Source organism: Triturus cristatus, chromosome 5_1, assembly GCF_964204655.1.
Source record: "Triturus cristatus chromosome 5_1, aTriCri1.1, whole genome shotgun sequence".
NCBI classification, from domain to species: domain Eukaryota; kingdom Metazoa; phylum Chordata; class Amphibia; order Caudata; family Salamandridae; genus Triturus; species Triturus cristatus.
The window spans coordinates 949238175-949264460 of NC_140587.1; the positions used below are offsets into that span (position 1 = coordinate 949238175).

Here is a 26286-nt window from a genome sequence, read left to right on the forward strand (position 1 = left end):
CTTTTTGTGTGTTTCAAGACTACTGAATTTGTTGGACAGAGACTTGCTTTGTAAAATGAATTGTGGGATTTATTGCACAATGGTTTGGTTTTGTGATCAAAACACAAGATGAGGAACAATGTTTAAAAAAAGGTGCAAGAAACAAAAGTTCTGCTGTTTCCAAGTTTGACAAAAGACCTATCTCTAGATTTATTACATGCTGTTAAAGATGAGGTGTCGGCTTTTTCTGGAAATATGATTGGATTGATTAAAAGTACCTCACCAGTTAAAACAAAAGTGATACATGATGCAATTGTCCCTAAAACTGAACAGTACAAAGTTTCAAAAGAAGCAGCAATTGGAGAATTGATAGAAACAGCCACTAAATCAGCCATGGATCTAGAAAGGCAAGCACAAAATGAAGCTCAAGACCAAGCCCAAGCTCGCAGCATGGATCTAGAGAGGGTTGAGAATTTTAAAATTGATGAAGAGAACAATGAACTTGTTAAACTTCATGTTAGTGAGAGCTATGAAAAAGAAATTGGAATGTCTAAATTCCAGTTTCAAGGCAAGGATTGGAGTGAGATGTTATAGTGTAAAAGTCAAAATCATGAGTGGCAGCAGAAATAAGTAGCCTATGACCCAATAAGTGAGAAATTACAGTTGGAAATCTGAGTCACAAGCACCCCAAGAGAAAGAAAATAGTTTACAGTGAAACGTGCAGTCCAGACTGATCAGTTTTCAAGCATAAGTTCAGGCTCAAGTCTAAGCTCTTACAAAAATAAAGAGAACCTCTCAAAGACTGTAAATAAACAAAATATATTCTTCTGTAAAGAACTTAAAAATAAAGCATTGTAAGCCAGAACAGCTTGAGAGCCATTACGACTCTAAAAGTAGTGGGAATGGATCACTTGTTGCCAAAAGAAGAACGAGTAGACGAGTTCCAAATAGAAAATATGCTTAATCTGAACAAGAATATCAAGCCAAAGTGTCGGGAAAAGACAGAAAATCAAAGTCAGAAAGTTACAATGCAATGTATTATTACCTGCACAAATCTGAGAGTAAATCTGAGAGTGGAACAGAGATAGAAGAAGAACCACCTTGAAGAAATAAAAAGATTGTTAAGACAAAGTTGACGCAAAAAACAATTGTTGAACAAGATTAAAAACTTAAAATCACAAACCAAAATGAACCTTTGGATGAAGTTAAGAAAAAGAAAATGTATTATTGTTTTAAAGAAAACTTGTGCTGTTTTTTCAATTTTTTAGGCCTCATGATAATTTTTGTCTCAAATATAAGATGGAAAACAGCAAAAGCTGAAAAATGATGGGTTTATTGATTATATTAATAATATCAGTTGTTTCAATTGGCCTGTTGTACATACTATCTCCAGTGGAACATGATTCTATGAATGTTGCATTAAGTATTGTTAAATTGAAAATGATATGTTAGAGTATAAAGAAAATTGATTTAGTAGATTTCGGAATAACTACAACACCAAAATAGTACATGAATATATAAATATTGTGGAGGCTAAGGTTGGTATATTTGTACTTTTCTTACGACTTCTGCTGGTGGTGGCTCACTGTATGTGCAAATTTCAGGGTGCTATGCTTTGTCATGTAATGTGTTTGTTACAATGTTTAACAACAGTGACTTTCTTTCTCCTTATTTTCCAGATTTCAACATGCTTTTAGAGGACTTATCCTTAAAAGAAGATAATAAAGTGGTTAAATATGGATCATTTTTTAAGGTAGTTGCCCAAAACCAAATACGAAACTAGAACTACTAAACGGGGTTATGTGTGAAGTTTGAGTAAAGAAGAAAATGTGTTTGTCAGGGATTACAATGAGAGAGGCGTAAGTGTTGTGACAGGTTGGAAAGGGGGAAAAGCTATAATGCAACAGGTAAACAAAGAGGAAGAATTTAGTGGGTTGAATATTCATCCTAGGTTAAGAATAGAACTAGAACAAAGGGGCAAATTGTGTATGGTGCATCCAAAACCCTTGAAAGATGGTAATGTTAACTTTGGGTGAAAGATATGTGTGGGAGAAGATATAAGGTGTGTGGGAATTATTTTCTGGATGTGGACCCAATCTTGAGAGGAATTTATTGTGTTTGTGAGAAGACTACCTATTTTAATTTACTGAATAATTGGGTTGGAGCTTGTTATTTTGCATTAGTTCTTGTTATTTTATTTATTTAGCTTTAGTGTTTCCTAGAGTTTATCATCTCAGAGAAATGGATGTTGAAATTGGCCTGAAAAGAGTGAAACTGAGATTTGGAAAGGTAGTCGTAGATACAGCAAGTGCAATGATTCCTTCTATAGTGGCAATGAACGATGTGAAAATTAGATGTTTATTTACGTTAGTAGATAAGCTCGCAGTGGGTACAGATGGAGCTTTGGAAGAGATAAATACAGAAATTATTGCTATTAGGGCTACTGTTATGCAGAATTGCTTAGCATTAGATATTTCTGGCAAAGATTGTACGATGTGATAAAGGCAAAGAGGCTTTGTACATATATTCCAGATAATATTAGGGTTATTAATTCCCATATTACTAATATTACTAATATCTCACACATACTTCAATCTTTCAAAGAGCATTGCTTTTCGGAAGCTTCTTGTTCCTGGTTTCATGATTTAGGAAAGAGTTTTAGCAAGGTTGGTAACAGGCTAGACAATTTTGGTGTGAGTACATTAAGGCTGATTTTAACACCTGTAATAATGATAAATGTTTGTACAATTGTCTTGGTTCTTTTTCTAAGCTAGAGTATATCAAGGGTTGTGCCTACAATCAGCCGAAGTTGGCAGAGGACAATTCCAGAAAAAAGCACAAAGTGATACATACTGAATGATTTCCTGATTAATAAAGTTATTAAAAGAGTCAGTCATTATAGATGACTCAGAGGGGGAAATGTGGAAGTGCTTTTCCGAATCTGTACTTTTGTGCAATAAATAATAATGAAAAATATTTTTATGCTGGATCCAATATGCAAATGATGTGCAAAGTGGTTAAAGTTGAAAAGTGTTTAATATGATGGTCAGAAGTACCCTTATTAACATAGCTTAGTTATACCACATGCATGGGAAAGTGCCATCATTGATAAAATGGATGCTGTTCCTGTCATTTACTCCTGTATTAACCCCCTTCCATCTTGTTAATATGCACATTTTCGCTAACCACTAACTCATCATCAGTATTAAATAGACATCAGATGTAATGATTTTTCGACTGCTATGAATATAAAGCTTTAAATTAACTGCCTGGTGTCCTTAACTTGTTGCAACTTCGAGGCCCTTCTGCTGTAGTTCTGCTGTATAAATAAACAAGTCCTATTTATTAGTTTGGAATGATAATATTAAAATGTTTAATATTTTGTTGAAACACCTCTGAATGGCACTGGCAAGGAGGATGCTAGATAGTTTCTTAAAATGGGATAGTACATATGTGTCACTGTAATGGTATTCAAGTTTCTGATTTGCTAAAGAGTTGCTACTTTTGAGCATATCACAACAAATCTGCTGTCCATCCTAATTTGTTATGCAAGATTTGTGTATAAGAACCCCTTGATTTTGGGGGTGAGCCAGAAGACTTTCTTGTTCTATTAGGGATGCTGCCCTATTTCTTTCTGATTTTGCTGCTCTTTTTGAGACTTAGGGCAACATTATGATGCCGGACTGTCGGATCTCCTCCTGCTTTTACGGCAGTCAGGAGACAGCTGAAATGCATGCCGGTGGTCCAACCGCTGCATTATGATGCAACCACTGGGTTGGCATTCGGAAATGCTGCTGTGGCCTGCTGCACCCATGTAAAAGAATTGCAGTGCATGCCTCCACCGGCAGCACACTTCCTGCATGTCCGTACACTGTGTGCCATGCACACGTCACATGGTGCACAGAGGATTGTGGAGGCACTACATGTGCCCTCAGGGCCACTTTCCTGTGACCCACAATGGACGGGGGCCCTGATTCAGGCCACCATATCTGTTTTTGAAATCCAGACGGCGTGCCTGCCGCAGCACCGCCGCCATTCTGGGATGCAGCTCTGACCGCCGCCTCGTTGGGATCTCTAAACCTGGTAGAGGTGGAAGTCTTCTGTTGTACAGAAGTGGGTCTATCCGCCAGAATCATAATGGAGTGGTCGGACTGAAGTGATGTCGGTGGTCAGACCGCCACTGATGGCCTGCCGGTGACCCGACCGCCCTACATCCAAATCAGGAACTTAGAATGATTTCTAATTTTGACTACTCTGTACCACTATACATTTTAGCCTTCATGGCATTTATTCTGTACTGCTATATTTTTAGATTTTTGTAACAAAACCCTTTAACTTTTCTTCGATCCAGAACTCAATTATTGAGTGGTCCCAATATTTATATTTGCTACTATTTACTATATTTAGGTTTGAGAGGGTGCCTTTTTGTGGGAGAACAGTGTGATTTGAATTTAGATTTTGGGGTACATTTCTTTTTTGCTCCCACAATAGATTATGATCTGTTTCAGCTAGAATCAAATAGGTTTGTTAAAATATGAAAATTATGGAATATATGGCAAATGCTGCAAGTTGTTAATTTTGCAGCAGCAGACTCACATAATTCCAGTTGCCCTGGCTATAATATTGTAAATCAATTGGATGCTAATAAAGTGAATTAGTTAACCACTCCCACAATGAGAGACACTAGGGGTAGTCAAACACCGTCCAGATCTAAGATTAAATTTTGTTTGGCACATACTCAAGCTCATCTCAGGAGACACAAGATTGCTGATTTTCAACCCATGCACTCAATGTCTGAACCTCCAGATCCCCATTATGAGTCATTATGAGTCAGACAAGCGTTCTCATAGAAGATAACTGCTAGCTACCTGATTACAAGTTGTACCATGTGCAATAATGCATCTCCTTCCATGTACCGAAGAGAAACCTCCGATCCGCTGACCTCGCCCTCGCCGAAACTCTGTGCATCGACAGAGCCAGAACAAGGGGAAGAGCCTTCTCCTACACCGCGGCCAAGACCTGGAACAAGCTCCCAATGAATACTAGCCCCCCCCCCCCAGCGCCTTGAGACCCTCACGGATGAGTAGCAGGTTCAACAACTCTCTGATTGATTGATTGGTTGATTGATTGTTTGATCAGGTAAATGCACATGGATATAGGCCAAGACTCAGATTCTGCATGTGTTTCCTGATTTCTGGTTCAGAAACTTGCAATTTATAATGATGAGTAATTGGGGTGGAGAAAGTGGCCTAAATCAGTACATTTGGCTGAGGATCTCCAGTTGCATAAGAATGGTTTGAATGTTCTAAGATAAGAAGGCTGAAACAAGGAAATTGTCAATAGCCAAGCAAATGGAATCTTCTAATCAAAACACAAGCCAATGAAGGAATCAAAGAAATGTAACTCCTCAGTACGGGACAGTATGTTGAATGTTTTTTTCAATGTACATATTCCAGGCATCATCATACTATTCCCAGTAAAGCGAAGTGTGTGAGTCCCCCCCCACACACACACACATATGAGCACCACACACACACAATCTGTGGCCACAGATGGATTTGGAGTAAATACAAAATGTGTTTTTTGGGGGGGATTTCACATATTTGTTTCCTGCAAACGGTGTATAGGAGTTGGTGGGATAATGCCTTTAACCCCTTCAGTGCCCCGCCCTTTCCACGCCCTGTGCCGGGCGTTTCATTAGCGGGCGGGGTTCATGACGAGCTGGACTCGTCATGGGCACAGCGCAACCGCGGCCCATGACGAGTCCAGCTCGTCATGGGCACAGAAGGGGTTAAAGTATGTGTGTTGTTGTGAACATATTTTTTAGTCCTGTTAATTTTCGTTTTTGGCATTGCAGAAATAATGATGTGTTCGCAGGTTGACCATGCCTCATTTGTCTGGCTGCTGTGTGTGTGTGTTTGCCATAGGCCACAATTTGTCTTTGTTCCAGATGCCATGTGGCCACTGGCCAGGGGCTAATATTTTATCGTCAGTGGAGTGTCCATAGCCTACATGTGCCATGTGTCTGGTGGCCACTGTGTATATCCAGCCAGTGTGCTTTTGCCATAGGCCTCCATGTCTTCTTTGTTGTGGCCATGCCTTCTTGCTGGTTGTTGTGACCATGTGGCTGGTGGGCATTTTCTGTAGGCAGCCAGGGTGCCTTTGCGATAGGCCTGCATGCGTTCTTTATTTTCTAGGACTCCTGCTTCTTTGTTGTGAGTCTGTGACCATGTGGCTGGTGACCATTTTGTGTCAGCAGCCAGTGTGCTTTTGTCATAGGCCTGCATGTGTTCTTTGTTCTGGGCCTCCTGCTTCTTGTTGTGACCATGTAGCTCGCAGCCATTTTTTGTTACCACTAGCCAGCCAGTGTGTTCTCCACATAGGCCTGCATGTGTTCTCGTGTTGTGATCATGTGGTTGGTCCCTGCCCATTTTTGGTGTAGGCTAGGCAGCCAGACTGCTTTCCCTATAGGCCTGCATGTCTTCTCTATGATCCCAATGCCTTTCTGCTCAATGTTGTTGTTGATGACGATGTGGCTCTGGCTTGCAGCCATTTTGTGCGTCCAACCAAAGTCGTCCCTTTGCCATAGACTGCATGGATGGTTGAGCAATAAGATAGCAGTTTAATAACTTATTATTATATCTTTGAGCATAACTTCACTTATGTTCACAATTTGTTTTTATTAATTGGTAAATTATATATATAAATAGCAGGAATTGCCGGCATCCCCCCACTGATAACCCACAGCTGCTAGGTGGCAAAAGCAGGGTCCGCCACAGGCGGCATAGGGCCTAGCTAGGCCACTGGATGTCCTACCTGCTTCTTTTCTTTAAGGTAGACAAGAGACAACATCACCCACAGTACTGCCAGAAAGAAGGCCTGATAATGGCATGACACATGAGTGACCCACACATCACAGAAATCTTTTCAACTGTGAAGCTAAGTGTCACGGCTAACTGACAGCTTCAAGATGGCCCCAAAGAAAGGTGCTAAAACTGCTACCAAGAAAGTGGCCAGAGAGAAGAAGAAGGAGCTTACCACCACCACCACTGGTATGTAGCCCCAGATGTTTTTTGGAAAACAAAAAAAAGTGCCTGCCGCACCGGCCTCTGGGGAGCAAGCTGGGAGCAGCACCCCCAAAACAGTGGACCCACCCCAATCTAGGCCCAAGCCCATGTCTGTCACTGAGGCAGCCAGTCTAATCACGGCAACACCGACAAGCAGTGATGTTGAAGTTTACTTATCTCTATCGCAAAGTAGTACCCAATCATTGCAGGAAACTCAGAGAAGTGGGCACCAACAAGTGCAACAGCCACAATCGCCAATAGTAGTTCCTCCCGAAGTAGGAACAGTTCAAGAGATTGAGCTTCATGCTGAGAAAGTAGAGCAATCTGCTCCAGAGGATCCATTGTCTTCCATATCTCCAGTTCAAAAAAGGAGTGTCAGTGGCGCATCATCTTCTTCTTCAAACCCCCCTTCTGATGATCTAGACGCCACTTGGATCCCGCCTCAGTCTGAGAGTGAGACACGCCAGGAGACGACTGAGATGAAACTAGGGAAAAGGAAGGTTTCAAAAGCCTCAGAGTTATGGAGGCAGATGTAGAAGAGGAGGATGATGATGAGCCAGTCATCATGGATGTTAGCCCAGCCCCACTGGAGACCAATGTTACCCCATCCCAACTTCCCAAGAGGGATGGGGCAGTGGCACCACACATCCAACCACAGCCAGCTGCCATATTTGTAAAATCTTGGTAGCGACCTACATCCACAACCACATCAGTAGAAGTAGGTACTGCTTAGAGTCAAACGTCCAAACGCCCACCTGAAAGCCGGCTGAGCAGGGAATCCAAATCCAATTTGATCACGTTGGAAGGTAAAAAAGAGGAAGACATCTTTGTTAGCATTGCAGCCCTCTTCCCCAGCAGTGCAGTAGTATCGCCCAAATTACTGACATCGCAATGGCACAAGAATCAAGTCGAGACACCAAGGTAACAGAGGACAGTGACTGCCCCGCTGAAAAGCACATTGAGCTTACCACCACCTGCTCTCAAGAAGTCACCTGCAACAGTGGCATCAGGGAAAAAATCAGTCTACTATTCCTGCAATGCCATAGGGGCAGTATGAACGTAACCACAAAAGAGCATATTTGTACAATGCAAAGCTGGCTAAAATGTTAGAGCTGGACCACCTCCCTTTTTCTTTTTTGGAAGGGGTGGGTTTTCTTGAATTTGTGGCAGCCATCTGCCGAAAATGGAAGGATCCAAGCTGATCCTATTTTGCCAGAGTTGCTGTTCTGGAATTGCTTGGACAGGTTTTGCAGCAGAGTGCTGTTCACAGTATCTACCTGACAACAGATATGTGGACCATTGCCAAGCAACTAACTACACATGCATCACTGCACACTAGATCTCTTTTGTGGGGGCTACAGAAAAAATACCTGCAGGTGTTGATATTGCTGAGATTTTTAATGCTGCTTGGAAGAATGCAACAGTAGCTATGTTCGCCATGGAAAAAACCTATACAGCTGCAAACAATTTGGAAGACATTAACAACAAGGTCTTTGAATGGCTGCAGCCAAGAAGGCTTAAGATTGGATTTGTTGCCAAGGACAATGGCAGTAATATAGTTAAGGCCATGGCCGATGATAGTTATTTCATGATCCTGTGTTTGGCGCACTGCATCAACATCATTGTATAAGTCTTTCTAAAAAAAGAAGACCAAGTAAGCAACTTACTGTCCACCTGCAGAAGAATCTGCACTCATTTCAGCCATTCATTCAAAACCCAGAAACAGCTGAGGGTCATTCAGCGTGATAATAGAATACCAGTTAAAGCATTCATACAGGAGGTGACAACGCGCTGGAACTCGACTTATTACATGCTTGAATGCCTATTTGAGCAGTACAGACCTATCAATGAATATTTCATGCAAAGAGGGGATGCAACTATGAAAGACATGATCATTGATTTGGACCAATGGGGCCTAGTCAAAGGCCTGACAGAGATGCTGCTTCCTTGGGCCAATCTGTTCTGTTTTTGCACATGCTACATGAACAGCTAAAGGAAGTGCTTGCAATGTACACAGGTGTGGGGGGTAACAAAAGATGTGTATGACTTGGTGGAGAGCTGAATCCTTCGCATGTGTCGTAATACAAGGGTGAAAAGGGACATTGTGTCCTCCAAACATTACACATCTGTGCCACAATTCTTGACTCATGGTACAAACCATTACTGTCCACTTTCATTCTTTTTTCAGACGGGATGTTAGAAAATACAAAACATGGATAGCTGAGCAAGGCAGTGAGCTAGAAAAAGAATGGCAGGGGATTAGAGGTCCACTCCTCCTGGACACAAGTCCTGCAGGCAGCCTTTTAAATTTAGAGCCTGAGGGCAGTGCTGTTGGCTCACAGCAGCCAAAACCAACAACAAGAACACCCTCAACAACAAGTACAGGAGCATCAACCCCAAAATCTGCAACTGAGTTGTTTCTACTGGCAGGGCTTAAGTCCAGTGGAGGGGTGAAGGCAAAAGAGGTTGAGCAAAGAGGAGCATCAGCAATGATCATTGAGTGAATGGCGTAGGCCTATCTGGATGACACAATAGAGGTCTATCTTGATTCAAACCCATTGGTGTATTGGTTTTGGAAGAGGCGCCAATGGTCGGTGCTCAGCAATCTGGCAATAAACTATCTGGCTTGCCCTGTAGCCAGTGTCTCCACTGAATGTGTTTTCAGTGCTGCTGGTGCCATTGTCACAGTGAGCAGGACCAGTCTCTCACCCCAAAACATGAAAAGATTAACCATGATCAAAATGAATTAGCACTTTAAACCACCGGATTTCACCATACCTGAAGTACCACAGGATGAAGATGAGGGGACTCAGGTCATGGAAGTAGTATGTTAGATGACCTACTTATGAGCAAACCACCAGAGTTTGAGGACGAGTTCTACTTCCCTGACTACTAGGCCTGGGCCAACAACAACCATAGAACTTTCTCTCTAAGTCTCTAGTCTATCGCTGATCTGCTCTCTTTCTCTCTTTGCCCCCCCCCCCCCCCCAAAAAAAAAGATATAGCTACTAGAGAAATTATTATTAGGGCTCCCGATTTTCTGGTATTTATTTTTTTAAATATTTCCATCTGTATTTATCCATATTTATGTTTTGGTCTTTTTATCTGTATTGAGCCACATTTATTTTAGTTGCAAGCAAAAGAAGACACTGCAGCTAGTATTTTTCCACATTTATTTAAATAGGCACTGCGCACTTGCACTCAGTTGTTATAGGTTTAGATATATTTATATAAACATCAAATTAAGTAAAGACAATACATTCATCTGAAAACTTTGCCAAAATAATTTAAAGAAAACATAGGCCTAAATAGACCTTGAGCAACTTGCATGAGGAAACCTTTACTGTGGGGCTGTACACCCTAGGGACCTTTAAATCCTGTTCTTATCTTGTCAGATTTGCCGTTCATTTAAAGACAGAGGTCAAATGTCAAGCTGTGTCTTTGAGGGAGCAACCGATTCTTTTTTCTCATTGCAGAACAATGACCCTGGGATTATTTAGATCTACATAGGTATTATATTGACAGAATTTTCCAGCGTAAACTATGATAAATATTTTTAAATTGCTAAAACACAAGGTGAGTGTTCATATGTTTTAAGAGAGGAGGGTGAGAAATGCTTTGTTTCAACATCGGAAGCATTCTTCCCCCGGAGCCAACGCCAGTTCAATTTTACCTGTTCATGTGCATTGGGCTTCTTTTTCTGGGGCAGCCTTTGGTGCCACGTAACCTGAAAGCTCCTTCCGTCTATTTAGCCCCGAAAGCAGCCAGTGCAGAGTACAGTGAGATCTTCGTCCATATGCATGCCACTGCATTCCTGGAGCTGAGGGGCACTCTCACTCATGAAGATGGAAGCCGGCAGGTAATAGGTTGTAGGGGAGTCATTCTTCCCAGACATTGTGAATGATGACAACGGGATGGCTTTGCATAAAAATGTAACAAAAAATGATGGGGCCCTGTAGGGGGGTAGTTGCGAATATCTTTCACTTAGGAGAATATAAAGTGACCCCCCTCCCCAAAATGTTTAATGTTGCATTATGCTGCATATTAAACCCAATTATCTCTTTTCTCTCGCTGCCAGGCATGTAACTATCAGGAAAGCAGCAGGTGCTGTGGCACTGCTAACAGATGTGAAAGACCCGTTGAACCCAAGTTAGTAACAAGAATGTTTTTTGGAGCAGGGACATTTTCTTTGTTTCCATAAGGTCAATGCAACATGTCATACCACTGCTCACCACTCTCCTGGTTCTGTTTAGTGGTGGCGTTTTCAGCAGTGTTGTAATAAAGATCACTGTGTTGTAATGAAGATTACGGGTAAGCAACTAAGTTGTTCCTTTACTGCTCCCGTATTGAAGGCCACCTATTTCAGCTTCCTAGTATTCCAAGTTTTCGAACTGTAAGGGGAGTAGTTCCTGTAGACAAGGGACCGCTGAAAGCGTGGACCCAAGTAAAGCAATGCACATTCCATAGGGGAAGGCACCTGGAGGCAGGAGCAACAATCTTCAACACTGCCCGAGCTCACCTTACTAAAGCGAAGCACTCTCAGACAACGAGACGCTCCACACACCCAGAAGTGAAAAGGGGAGAGCATGCTGGATGGTGATGACTACCTCAGGCTCCACCCAGGGTTCCTGATGAATGACCTGCGAAAGGAGAGTGTCAAATGTGGCCCTAAGACTCTGCCCTCTTTCATGTGCAGAGAGCAGCCTGCATTCCTCTATGCATCAGATTAGGCAGCCCTGAGCTGATGCACTTTGTCTGATTTGTCAGTATTTTTCCATTTATATTTATAAATACAGACGAGGGAAAAAAAGTTTTCTGTCTTCATTTATACATACAAATCAGTTTAAATGGAAAACTGGGAGCCTTGATTATTATTTACTTTAATATTTGTTTGTGTCTGGTTGACTAATTCATCCACACCATTTTGCTCTTAGACAGATTTTCTTGCCGGATTGGAGTTGCAACCGTGTGCAGTGAAAAAGTCCTGACTCCCCCACACCCATTTCCCTCAATCCAGGCATTGGATGGAGAATACAAACAAATGTGTGTCTGCCTCTAACCCTGGGCTGTGAGTATCTATCCTTTCCTACCCTAGAGGGAATGCCCCACATGTGACATTATAATTCGATTTACACTGCCCATTCTCTGCTTCGTCAACAAATGGATCTGCATTCTGCAATGTACCACAAATCCATCATGGTGAGCACACTGGACGAACAGAAAATGGAATGCATTGCATGCTGAGTGATTGTTGTTTGTCGTGAACTTGTTGTGATGTATCATCATGTGTGTTGAGAAGAGATGATTCATGTGGTGGCAGACAGTGTGACACTGGATGTTTGTTTATCTGTAACTATTGCGTTTAAAATGTGTTAGTGATGATTTACAATGTTGGTGGCGTTCTGACGGCTGATCAATAATTTTCCCCTGAAGTTTATTTTTTTTCCTTCCCCTTTGAGAGATAGTGAGATTCCTTCACAAGATCCACTCCACAGACACCACTGCTTTGTTTTATTGTTTTCTGCATTATACACCTAAAAAGTCAGACCGGACCAGTCCGTTAGATAAAGCAAACACAAATCTAGTCTACACAAAAATGACTCAATCTTTTCCTTCTTGTTGTGCAACAACAAAATTGTACTACAGGCCGATCTATTGCATTTGAGTTGGGACTCGGGACACAGTTGGTGCGGAGCTGGACACCATCCTCAGAGCCAGACTCAGGAGGATTAGAGCTGGTGGAATGACTCAGGGTATGGGCGTGACTACTTCAAAAACTGCCACTAGAAGAAGATGGAATTTTTCAAATTCACGGAAACCAACTGATTTGGTCCTTAGGGGTGAATGTAGTTGAAGACTGCAGAGAAGAAAATTGTAAAGCTTGTTTTGCGGCAGACATCAAATCTCTGCTGTAATACCGATAAGACAGAAATCCTTCCGATTGGAAAAGACAACTCTTTCCAACCAAAGGATTGGTGGCCAGATGATACGGCAGCCCCCATCAACGGTGGAGGTTGCAAAAAATCTGGGAGTATGGTTTGATTCTTCCCTTTCTTTTAAACGTCATGTCCTAAAGGTAATAGGGACCTGTTTTGGCCTTATCAAAACTCTGAAAAAATTATTTAACCTGAAAACAGTGGCTGTGGCTCTTATATTATCTTGGCTGGACTACTGTAATAGCCTCCTGGGAGGAATTAATAAAGCTACCCTGAGGAGACTACAAGTAGTACAGCATGCCAGATTGGTCCTAGGGCTTCCTCGTAGAGCGTCTGCCTCTGCTGCCCTGAAGACCCTTCACTGGCTCCCAGTTCATAAAAGAATTTTGTTTAAATTACTGTTGACAACGTTCAGAGCATTTCGCCGGCTGGGTCCTGAATACCTCTCTACAAGATTCAAACCATATTTCACAGCGAGGACACCTAGATCTAGCTCTGCAAATTTACTTAAAATGCCTGGTTTCAAATTGACAACCAAAGGAGGGAAATCGGCAACGGTATTGGGGGCAAAGGCCTGGAATTGCATGCCAAAGGAACTTAGAGCAACAGAACAGGAAGAGCAGTTTAGAAAGGCTCTAAAGACTTGGATCTTTGGAAAAGTAGATGCCTGCTGTCTGGCCCTGATTTAGCTCTTAAACTGATACAGCTGACTTTAGTTATCCACAGCGCCAGGAGACTCCATTAGGAGTGGCAGTTGCGCTATGTACGCTATACTTTTCATTTCATTTCATTTCACTAGGAGGAGAGAGTAGTAGGTCGAGTGAGGGTACAGAAAAACTATTTATTGGTGTTACACTATCAGCAGATTTTAAAAGCTGGCTGCGGGTCTGCGGCAAAGAAAGCAGTGCAAAGTAAAATAGTAACCCCCAAAAAAGATTTCAATCATATGTACAACTATAAAAAGTGTATTTCCCTAACAAATATAAACTAGAAAATCCAAAACACCTGGCCCACTCCTCTCCCTAACCCCAACCAATGTCCAAAGTAAGCTTAGAAAGAAAGTATTAAAACATAACTGTCCATAACAAATAAATAAATAAATAGATAAGAGAAAACCCCAAAATAGCACAAACTCACACATTCCCACCCTCTCCCCAACAAGTCCCACCCACCAAACAAAAGAGTAAAAAAGGGGCAAGAGAGGCCTAGCGGCGGGTTAGGAGCTTCCTCTCCTATCAGTCAAAAAGCTCCTCCATCCTGGCTTTCAGGCTACCATCTTCTAGGGCATGCATCTCTGAAAGGCTCTATATGGTCTATAGGGGGGAGCAGCAGTGGTTGAATGGTGGTGGGCGCATGCCTGACCACGGAGTCAGACTACCGGAGGCACTGGGCCCTGGATGGGACCCGGGGCATTTGAGGCTGCAGCTGCTGCTGCTTCTCCCTCCTTCTTGGCCACCAGCCACTGATATATGGCCCTGATGGCCTCTAGCTTCCTTTGCTGAGTCCTGGCTGCTACCGCCTGCCTGTTGGATTGTTGTGAAGATGATGGATTGGCAGGAGTAGCTATATCTAGAAAGAAAAAAGACAAATTGTAACCCATACTCTTAGCAAAGCAGTAACACATAAAATGATAAAGTGGCACAGTAGCACTAGCAGTACATAACGTTTGCTGGTATCCTCAATTGCTCGTCCCATTAGGTTTTAATATGTTTAGAAGTTCAGGCATTAAGCACTATGGAGTATACAAGTAATCTTCTTCTCTCTAAATGAATGTAGGCATGCCAGCTCAGCTTGTGCCCTAGACAGACATACACTTGTTGCGTTACTTTGCTATGGTCTGCAGGTGGGGCAGATGTACTAGACAATTATCTCTTTTCCTATCATGGCATTGCTCTGTTAAATGCCTCAATTTCACCCTGACTACAACAAGTCAGATGAATATTTACTAATATATGAATAATATACGTCATGTGAGGTACTACTATTGAAATCATGCAGCTGATCGGTCACCGATGGCTGTCACTGGTGAAATGCCATGGGTAGGGACTTGGCGGAGGCGATTGATGATGATGGGTGGGTGCATAATATATGTTGTGCTTGAAAGCTACTGTGATTCAAGGGAGTAGTCTGAAACACCACCTCAAACCTTTGAATCAAAAACTTTGATAAAAAAAGCATTCCTTGTTTACTCTTCTTCCCAGGAATTTTTCCATTCATCATTGCATGGTTCTTCTGGTATTTTTTATTCTTCACACTTGGCTTTGCTACTCAGTCACCGTTTAAGTTTTACATTCTCTCCATCCAGTCTTCACCTTTGAATACCCCTCATCCATCCATTCAAATATGACTCTCATTCCCAATAAACATTTGTCATTTAACCACCCATGTGTCCTTGCTTTGATCCATCAAACCCCCGGGAGGACTCCTTTCACCCATACACTTTCACCCACCCAGGCAGGCATCCTTTCAACTCCCATCCATCCTTCACCCACCCATGCATCCTATCAGCCACCTATATTATATGCATCCTTTCACCCATGCATCATTCTCTGCCAGTCATATTACATTTCACCCGTCCTTCCTCTTTCCATCCTTCTTTCCCTTTTCGATCAACCCATCAAGGTCTGACTCTTTATGAAACTTTCTCTGCTGAGTTGAAGATAGAAGAGGCCATTAGTTACTCAACTCCCACTGTATATGCAAAGTAAAGATGTGTGTCTTCAACTGTTCACAAGTCTCAACACTACACTGTAAACCCTTGCAGCAAGTATATAAATTGTCAATAAGCAAGCAATTTGACTTACCACCGCCCGCCACTGCCGCTGGTTCATCCCCTGCAGCTGCCACATCTGCTTCCTGTATGATGCTCTTTACAACTGGGAGCTATAGAGGGTAACTGCCAAGCCGCCCTCCACTCAACATCTATCAAAACCAATAAGGGCTTGGCACCAAGAGGAATCACATTTGAACCGACGTGACTATTCCAGTCACGTTTACTTCAGTCGTCCTGCCACAACCATATCTAATTACGGCAGCGCGTATGTTCACCGTAATCACACGTGACAATGCCCGTAGCAACATAATGCCTCATTGAAATGGGTATTTGGTGTAGACTTGATTACAAATATAAATGGTTGGTCCATTCTTTTATTGAGGACTGAATAGAAAAGCGCTATTCTTCTTCTCTCTTTTTTCCTGCTTTTTATAGCCCTTCCGCAACACAAAAGTATATGTCCAGTGAGGTGAGTGATCGAAACCCTATGCCCTGATGAATTTGCCACAATAAGGATAAATGGCAATGAAACATGTTGGCCTTCCTTACAAAGGTTAGCAATATATACTGCTTTTATTTTGAGTGAACTCACCGGTTTGAATAAAGAGGGTGACCTATAGTGAGTTTTCATCTCAATTTTAACATTGCTTGGAACACTCGTTCTTTGCAATACACTGGGTTTTTCTTTCTCTCTCTCTGTTTATGGGGACAGCAAACTTTCTTCAAAATTTATTTTCCTTGTCTGTCTACTTTTTCCTCACTGGACACTAGTTTTCTGATTCTTGTGAGTTAGCAACCAATGATGATAAAACGTGGTCATACTGGCGAGAACCAGCTGGTAGCCTCCCTGGTGTTGCGTATGTGAGGTGCCTTCTCACTTTTCACATCTATTTCTCTGATTACTTTTCTGAGTTTTGGTGATTTACTTTGTGTGGAAAGATATTGTTAGGCAACGGAGGGTAGTGCTGCAGGTCTTTTTAATTGAAATTTAAGAGGTCCAGAACTTCACTAATTTGGACGTGATGCCAGAGATTGGGGGGAGATAGGTATTACCAATAGTAGTGGAGGTCCTAAAGTTCAAATGTGATCCTGTATGATGCCGCCATTCCCGCTGGCGCCGGCATTGGTGGTCGGTGCAGCTAGAAAAAACATTACACATTTTTTAGATGTCATATACGCCTCCGCCGTATTTATTTTATTTGTAGCAAAATTTAAAATGCATACAGCACACACATCACTACAATTCGGATCCAGAGTCAGATAGTATGTTCTATCAAAAGTATCCAGTTGGCATTTTATTGGTGGCAATTTTTGCAAAGCCTTTTCAAGAAGATGACGTGTAAAGACTAGACTGAGTGGCTAGATCTATTGATGAGTCTGATTTTTTTTTAAAAGAAATGAGAGTAGGCAACAGGACGGACATAAGTCTTCTTGGTTGGCAAATGCAATGGTGCCATCCTCTTCCTCCTCTGCATACTTCCTTCAAGCCATGGTGCATGGTAATCAGTTCACCATCAACTGTTGCTAATAATACTATGCCTACATAAGAAGAAGACACAACTTTGAGGTGTCCAACATGACCATGGCCACTCTCTCGTTTCACTGATTGAGCGATAATGAAATGAGAAAGTAAAAGAAAGCCTTATAATTTCAACAAACATGCGTCTGGTACCGTACTTGGGCATGCAATCTGTATGGCAGAGTAGTAGTACTAGTAGTAGTAAGTGACCATGACCAATGGGTTCTCTGAGTCTTACAGTGCCACCACTATGCAGACCACAAAATATATAAGGGGAGAGGGAAAGCTGATTGAAAAAGAAGAAGAAAGGAAGCTACAGACAGACTAGTACACTACATACCGAGAAAGTTTGAGGTAAAATACAGACACTAGAAATCTAAAATAACTTAGTAAATAGGATAATGCATGGATAACAAGAATTTAGAAACTGATAGATCAAAGAAGAATTGGGAAAAAATTAAAATTAGGAAACAGGCAGAAATAAATAATTCAAAATAAGGAGCGGGAAAGTTTAGGGACATATATACTAATATTAACAACAGAGGACTTATTGGGACCAGCAGAGCCATCAGACAAGGAGTGTTCTTGGGAGGTACCTCCAGCTTCCGCACCCGCCTCGGACAACGCTTATTTTGTCCCTAGATGCTGATGTAAGACATATTTAAAGAGACAAAAAATGATTGGTGGTAAATAAATATCTCTATAAAAAGATTTTTTGACAGGAAACATTGCAATAACATTGACCTTTCCTAAATCAGACCAACCAGTAGTACACTACTATCACGATCGCGGACGTCCTATCTTTATTCCACATTTGCTAAACCTACCTAGCCCGCCTTTTCCAAAGACTTTGGAATAAATTGCAACAAATAATATTCCGATCTCATTCGCAATCATTCTCAACCATCGTTCATGGGCCAATTCACTAAGTCTGTGTTTTGTCTTTAAATGCATAGATGGACGCATGCATACACCAAATTGGTTGGCTGCTTGTCACTCACTGTACGAGTTTAAAAAAAAGGTTCTATGAACTGAAGTGAGAGGACACACACTGCTAAATTACAAATACTAACTACCACTATCTTAGTGACAGGACAAAGGAAAGGTGTCTTTCTCTCTAGTGTGAATTACTTAAGTTCTTGCATAATCAGCCCAAGCAAGCGCAAAGGCACAAACAAGTACGATTAGGTAGCGTTGAGCATAACAATCACATAATATAAGATTTGATAATGTAACTTGCCTGCATGTCAGCAGCATGCTTGCTATTCTTGGTCCAGGATATCAGACCACAGGTGCGTCAGCACTCCCGGAGCCCAGACCCAGGCCTGCTGCCTGCTGCCAGGGTGGAGGGGAGGTGGCAATGCACAACAAATAACACAGCGCTACCACCTCCACTTCTGAAAACAAGGCACGGGGCTGTGCCCCTTCTGAGCAACGCCTTCAGCAAGGAAGGCGGCTCTTGGTTGCCGCCTTTTTTGGGGCACGCTTCTCTGCTATGATGCTGTAGGGGGGCGGGAAATAAAAAGGAGAATGTATAAAAAATAACAGGAAGAAGAAAGAAGGATGTAAAAAAGTTAGGAAGGAAGTAGAGAGGAAAACTGTGCAAAACTAAAACACACAAAAAATAGAACAAAATGCAAAATACACACTTAGGAAGACAGAACGAAAGATAAATAAAAAAGATCAGAAAGAAAGTTTTGGAAATCAAGAATTGAAAGGATTAAGAAGGATTCCAAAAGTAGGCCCCAGCAGTATAACAGAGAAAGAAACAAAATGGCCATGCCCATGTGCCCAAACGCACAGTCCATGTTGCCGTATGGTGGGAACATCATGTGAACAGGTGGGACAAGCAACTCCGTGCACTCGTGGAACTCCACGTATCGCGGCGAGTTTTTTTTACCGATTCGCAGACTTCCGAAAACACTGCCACACGAACTCCGCCCAGGTTTACTTATATACCACTCTGCCTCCTCAAAGGCTACTTCAAAGCACTGAAAGTCAGTCTCAAATTCAACTTTCAAATTTAGCTTTATTCGGTTTTCAATTTAACACACAAAAAACCATAAAAGCACATATTTACAATGACTTGTCACAAGTATTTCACAATAATCGTTAAGAAAATGATTTAGAAAGTCAACACAGTTTTGCCCTTTCATATTGCACATATTATACAATAGTTATAAAAAGAATTTATATAAAAAGGTAAAACGTCATTTACAGGTTTAAAAAATTGTTAAGAATTATGGCCTATCAGCGTATTTTAAAAAAGGGACAAGGTTCAGAGATGTTTCCTACATATGATTGTACATTTCAAGAATAGGGCTATGTTTCTTACAAAGCATTCATTATCTAAGAACTGCAGTGCCAGGTAGGCCGGAAGACATTGCCTCAAACCCCAAATTTTCAAGATAGGTTTAATCCACCTCATTCTCTGGTCTAGATAGAATTTGCAGAACATGACTACGTGGATTGTTGATTGGGGTGAGTCTCCATCGCAAGTGCAATTTATTAGGGTTTTAGACCAGTCGTTTGTGGTCGGAAAACTTACCAAACGATGGAATACATGGCGTGTAAGAAAAAATCTGTTATATCCTGTTGTTGTATACGTTAAATATGGTTGGATAGCGAGGGTAGAGCACATCAGTTGGTTCAATTGAACTGTAGGCCTTGATGCCTCACTGGTAAATCTGTTTGCCTCCATGTGGGTCATGCATTGTTTTTAAAAAATCTTTCTAGAGATTGAACCCATCGAGGAGGGATTATGATAGTATTCAGGCTGGCCCAAATCAGTCATAAATTATTTTATATATTTCAACCACCTGATCTTTAGGGCTTGTTCTAACTTAAGACTGTCACTTAACATGTGCCAGTTAAGAGTGTTTTTTAATGTGGTCCAGATCTGGTGCCACAATAAAACTGGTTGCACCTTTATTATGTCTGTAATATATGGTAGACCCAACTCAGTGTTGCAAATATAGGTTGCCGTACTGCGTGGAACAGCCATTAAGTACCTTAAAAATGCGTTCTCGACCGTCTGTATTTCGGTTACGTTACAGTATTCCCATATACCGGCCCCATAGGTAGCTGTACCAACACACTTGGCTTGGTAAATTTTAATCAGCTCTACTGAGGGCCTTTCACCTAACTTTTGTGAGAAATTTACTAGGGCTGTCGTAATTCTCATAAAAAGAAGTTTCCTAGCTTTAAATGCCTGACAACAGGACCCCTTGTGGTCAATTAAAATTCCTATGTAGGGGTACGTTATAGTGGTTTCCACTTTTTTATTCTCTACTAAAATGTCCCTCGGCTTGCTGCCGCCTCTCCCACAGTTCATTATAAAAGTTTTATTGGCATTTATTTTTAGGTCTAAATTTTTCATAAACTCATTGTAGCTATTAAGAGCCCATTGAAGCCCGATTGGTGTTCGGGCCATGATTACAGCGTTGTTCACGTAGAGTAGGGCGGGTATGGGGCGTTTTTGCAGCTGTGGTAGGTCCGGGCACCCTTCCAGCATGACTTTTTCCAAGTCATTAGTATATAAAGTAAACAGGAAGGGTGCCAGAACGCAGCCCTGTCTGACCCCCCCTCTCCACTTGGAACAACACTGTACACTCTCCATTGGGTTCATACGGTACCCGAGCTCTTGTATTTGTGTAGAGCAGTGTTTTTCAACCACTGTTCCGCGGCACACTAGTGAGCCGCGAGACGTTGCCTGGTGTGCCGTGGGAAAACGTGGGAAAATGGAAGCAATCGAAAGATTTCTTTTTAAAAATGTCAAATTTTCCCCCACTAGGCCGGGCGGCGCCGGACTGTATCCTGGGTATGGGGGGGGGGGTTTTGATTGGCGCTCCTCCACTTTTCTGATGTACGGGCTGTGATTGGTCCAGACTCCAGCCTGGACCTATCACAGAGCAGTATCTCCCGACTTCCTTCCCGCCCGAGCGCAGTGTGCGCAGCAGCGGAGAGAAGGCGGAGAGAAGAAGACGTCGCGACTCGAGTCACCAGGACTCCCAGGAGGACCGGAGCAGGAGGAGACGGACGGAGACCAGGACTCGGCGGGAGTCGGCACTGCAGACTCAGAGAGACCGCATCCGGATCCAGACCAGGCCGCAGGTGCAGCGTGAGGTGGGTCTCACTCATTTGCACCCTCATTGTATTTTGGTTTCATGCCTTTCACCTCCTAGAACTAGACAGCCTCTTGCAGAGATATGAGCTGGCCCCCGCTGCTGGCAGCTGGTTGTTGGGTGTGAGCACTGTGCCGAGACTCTAGTTGCAGCATAGAAATCCGCATTCACTCTTGACGGCTTTTAGAGTAGGCAGGGAGATGGGCAGTAAACTATTAAGATTATCTCACTCAATCAAGGTGATGGCGTGGCATATAACTACTTTAGGCTGCATTTCCCGTTCAGTGAAAGGCTAGCAAAGGCACCTACAGCAGGCCAGTATTGTTGGCGTGTAACCTTGTAGTGGTTGGTTGAGCAAGTGGCTGCTAATATCCTTATTGTCAACATACTGTTGATTGTTAATGCCTCTTACCGTTTGCCCACATTATGTGCCTTTGACTTGGGCTTAGTTACTTTGAGGGCACGTGAGCACATCAACCTTCCCTCTTAACTTCTGTTAACTGACAGATGTGGTGGGCCAAGTGAGAGATGTTCTTGTGCTGTGTTTCATAAAATCCAAGAAGGTGAATCCAGAATCCATACGTGATGCACCAGATCAGTAGAAGTTTTTTTTTTGTTGCCTCCAATAGTAATCCTGTAATACAGAAATGTAAGGTTTCAGTAGCAAGCAGTCTGTGATTGGATCAAACACATTAGCCAAACATGAAATGCGGCCTTTGGATGGTCAAATAGTGAGGGTACCACCGCACTTGAAATTATTTCTCTTCTCTTCCCCATCTTATTACCGGATACTTAAAGTTTTAAACAACATGCCAGTCTGCTCCAAGGTTTGTTCCGAGTGATTAGCCATGATGGAATGAGAAGGACAAACTGTCACACATGTTAATAATTACCAATTATTCATTATAGACTTTAGCATCGGTATGTAGGAGAGGTATTGGTTTATCTGATGCTCTATCCATTTCTTACATTCTTTTAATCAAGGGAAGGATATCGGCCCCACTGTTCCATTGTAGGCGACACTTGGCCCCGGGCGATCTCCCTACAGCGCTGAAAATTATTGAATTCGGAGTGTGTTTATTAAAACATTAAGACATTTTACATAATAATCCACATGCAGGCTCGACTCTACAGATGCTCCTTCATTTGTTCACATTCACATGATTTGGAAATGTTGCCTTCCAACGAGGGGGAATTAAAAGTACTGAGAAAGGTCCCATGGCTTGTACCTTCGTTCACTTTCATGTTATTTTGTCCCTTTTAGCTGTGCTTAAGCCTTAGAGATTATCCTAGCTCCTTTTTTGCTTTATTTTAAGTGATAACACCTTATTACAGCTTTTATGAATACTTTACTCTCTGGGTTAGCTTTGTACTTGGCATCAAGGGCTCTCTCTGAGAAACCATCCAGTCACAATTTGCTCCTTATAGATACAAATCTTAAATTTCTTTTATAGGTGCAGGTGCAGCGTCCTTGTGTATGCCTAGTACTGAGTGACAGTGAGATACTGCAGTGATGGACACGTTTTTGAAAAGGAAAGAACTGGACTCTGAACAAAATTTGGAGCCAGATGAGAGCCCAAGTATGAGTGGGGATCAAAAGAAAGCAAAGATGGTTAGCTCAAGCAAATTCTCTGGCACAAGGCAATATAGCGAAAGCTATATTTCATTTGGATTTACTGTCACCGGAGATGCAAACAAACCAACTCCACTGTGTGTGGTGTGTGGTGAAAAGCTAGCTAACAGTGCTATGGTCCCAAGCAAACTTAAACGCCATCTCCAAACGAAACACCCTTCGCTTCAAAACAAGAATGCGGACTATTTTGTTCGCCTGCGTGAAAACACGGAGAAACAGGCAACTTTCATGAGAAAAACCACAAAGGTAAATGAAAGAGCTCTTAAAGCTAGCTATCAAGTTGCTGAACTTATAGCCAAGTCAAAAAAGTCGCACACTGTGGCAGAAACATTAATACTTCCCGCCTGCAAAGCTATTGTAGAGGAGATGCTCGGACCTGAAGCAGCTAAGGAAATAGCCAAAGTCCCTCTCTCAGACAACACAATTTCCAGACGTATTAATGACATGTCTGCAGACATCGAAAGTGTGGTTTTGGAAAAGATCCGTATCAGTGAGAAATTTGCATTGCAACTTGACGAGTCTACTGATATCAGTGGACATGCTCAACTCTTGGCCAATGTGCGTTTTGTTGATGGTGATGCAATTAGAGAAAACTTCTTTTTTTGCAAGGCATTGCCAGAAAAAACAACAGGAGAAGAAATTTTTCGGGTCACATCAGAATACCTTGAACAAGGAGGACTTAAGTGGGAAAACTGCACAAGTGTCTGCACCGATGGAGCTGCAGCCATGGTCGGGCGCACCAAAGGCTTTGTAAGCAGAGTGAAGGAAAGAAATCCAGATGTGATTGTTACGCATCATTTTTTACACCGTGAGGCCCTCGTAGCCAAGACTTTACCAGCAGACCTAGTTCATGTGTTGGGTGATGTTGTGCGCATGGTAAACTTTGTAAAGTCACGACCCCTGAAAAGTCGCATATTTGCAGCTTTGTGTGAGGAGATGGGAGCGAAGCATAAAACCTTGCTGTTTCATACGGAGGTCCGGTGGTTGTCGCGTGGCAAGGTCTTGGTTCGTGTGTATGAGCTGCGGGAGGAACTTAAAGTGTTTCTGACAAATGAGAGGGCAGATTACGCAAAGCTGCTTGCAAGTGATGAGTGGTGTGCAAGGCTGGCATACCTGGCAGATATATTTCATCATCTGAATGAACTGAACACACGAATGCAAGGCCGAAATGAAAACCTGCTTACAAGTACAGATAAAATAAATGGATTCCGTTCAAAGGTGCAACTCTGGCATCAACACGCGGAAAGTGGCAATCTTGAAATGTTCACACTCACCAAGCAATGGCAAGGTGTTCACACTGCTGCACTGTGTGAGATAATAGTTAAACATTTAAAAACTCTCGAGGAGAAGTTGTCATTTTATTTCTCTTCAGTCTCCACTGAATGCCTTGACTGGGTTAGAGACCCTTATAGCTCAGCATCAGTTGGTGGAAAGGACATGACTTTACAGGAGCAGGAGGAACTAACTGAACTGAGACAAAATCGTGGTTTCAAGCTAAGATTTGCTGATCTACCTTTGGACAGTTTTTGGTTGGATACTGCCAAGGAGTTCCCCCTTCTGGCAAACAAAGCTATTTTGACATTGCTCCCATTTTCCACTACATATCTGTGTGAGATGAGCTTTTCAAGCATGATTGCTATAAAAACTAAATACAGAGAGAGACTGAGAGCTGTTGACGAAGAGCTATGTGTGTGTCTTTCTTCGATTCCAGCCAGAATATCAGCTTTGTGTTCAGCCAAACAGGCCCAGGTTGCGCACTGATCAATAAGTATTTTATAATTTTTCATATTTCTGTTTACTTACTATTTCATAATAAAGTAATTATAAAATACTTTCTTTGTGTTTATTTGATTCCTATTCAAGAGAATTACTTTATATATAGTCAATATAGGCACAGAGTTAAATTTTGTAACATTTTCTAATGGTGGTGTGCCTCGTGATTTTTTTGCCTTTGCCCAAAAAAGGTTGAAAAACACTGGTGTAGAGTTATCTTATAAAGTCAATTAAAGGAGCCTCGACCCCCTTTGCCTCTAGGATGCTCCATAGTTTTTCATGGTGTACGCAATCAAATGCGGCAGTGAGGTCGACAAAGGCCATGTACATTTTTCCCTTTCTTGCTTCTGTATATTTCCCCATTTAGATGTATAAATTGAGGCCCTGCTCTATTGTACCTAGACCCTCCCTAAAACCAAATTGCAGGTCTGATATTACGTTATTGTCCTCGGCCCATTGTTGGAGCCGGTTAAGCATAATACGACCTGCCACTTTTCCCACCGAATCCAGCAAAGAAATAGGGCGGTAACATGCCGGGTTCTGTCTGTCACCTTTTTTAAAGATTGGTACCATGATAGAGTCTGACCATGTTTCTATGAGTCCGAACGTGCAGCAAGCAGCTAACACTCACGTTATTAAGGGACCCCATAGCTCTATGTTTTGTTTAAAGATGTCTACAGGTACTCCGTCTGGGCCCGGAGCCTTTCCCCCCTTACTAACTTTTAGGGCAGATTGTACCTCTTCTAAGGTGATGGCTAATTCAATTGGGAAGTCTTGTGATGGAGAACTAGGGCTTACGGTACTTACAGCTGTGCCATACTTCTCCCTTGCCTGTCCAAAAATATTGGAAAGATTTTCCACTCAGTGTCCTTCATCAAAGGCGATTCTATAGTAGGGGTGGCTTCAGTTGTCAGGAATGGGGATTTGACCATGCGCCAAAAGGCAATACTGTCCATATTGGCGCTTGCCTGATGTAAGTCAGCCCAGATATTCTTCTTTAATTCTCCTTTGCGTGTTTTCACAGCCTGGTTGTATGCCTTCCTACACTGCTTAATTTCGGTTCTATCCCTTTCTTTTTTAAGTAATGCAAGTTTTAATTCTGTATAGGCTTTTGTACATTTATTATTGAATCACCCCTTGTTGTTCCTATTCCCCTTTTTTATTTCGACTTTCAATGTATTTCTAATTGTTTCAGTTATTTGTGCATAAGACCCTAGTACCTCCTCGTGTGGTGTGTATTCGTTCAAACATTTCATTATCGGTTCTAAACTTTTCTCTACCACTGTCTTGATGATCTTATGTGGTTCCACCTTATCCCACTTTAGAGAGTAACCATTTATTTTGTTGATTACCAAATTTTGGGCCGCATATATCCTCTTATTATGGGGAATATGAGTTTTTGATGGAAGAGATATAGTTACGCTCAAAGGAAAGTGATCGCTTATGGCGTTCTTGTGCGTTTTATAACTCAATAAGCGGGAA

General features: G+C 42.1%; 1 protein-coding gene across 1 annotated transcript in view; it reads left to right on the forward strand.

The window, feature by feature from the left end:
• Positions 1-23007: 23007 nt before the first annotated feature.
• The window catches only part of LOC146832708 (zinc finger BED domain-containing protein 5-like), a 43330-nt gene continuing 40051 nt past the window's right edge, over positions 23008-26286 (forward strand). Inside the window, exon 1 of the mRNA XM_085603963.1 lies at positions 23008-24217. Coding sequence (XP_085460089.1) covers positions 23008-24217 — 1210 coding nt within the window. The remainder of the gene's footprint in view (positions 24218-26286) is intronic.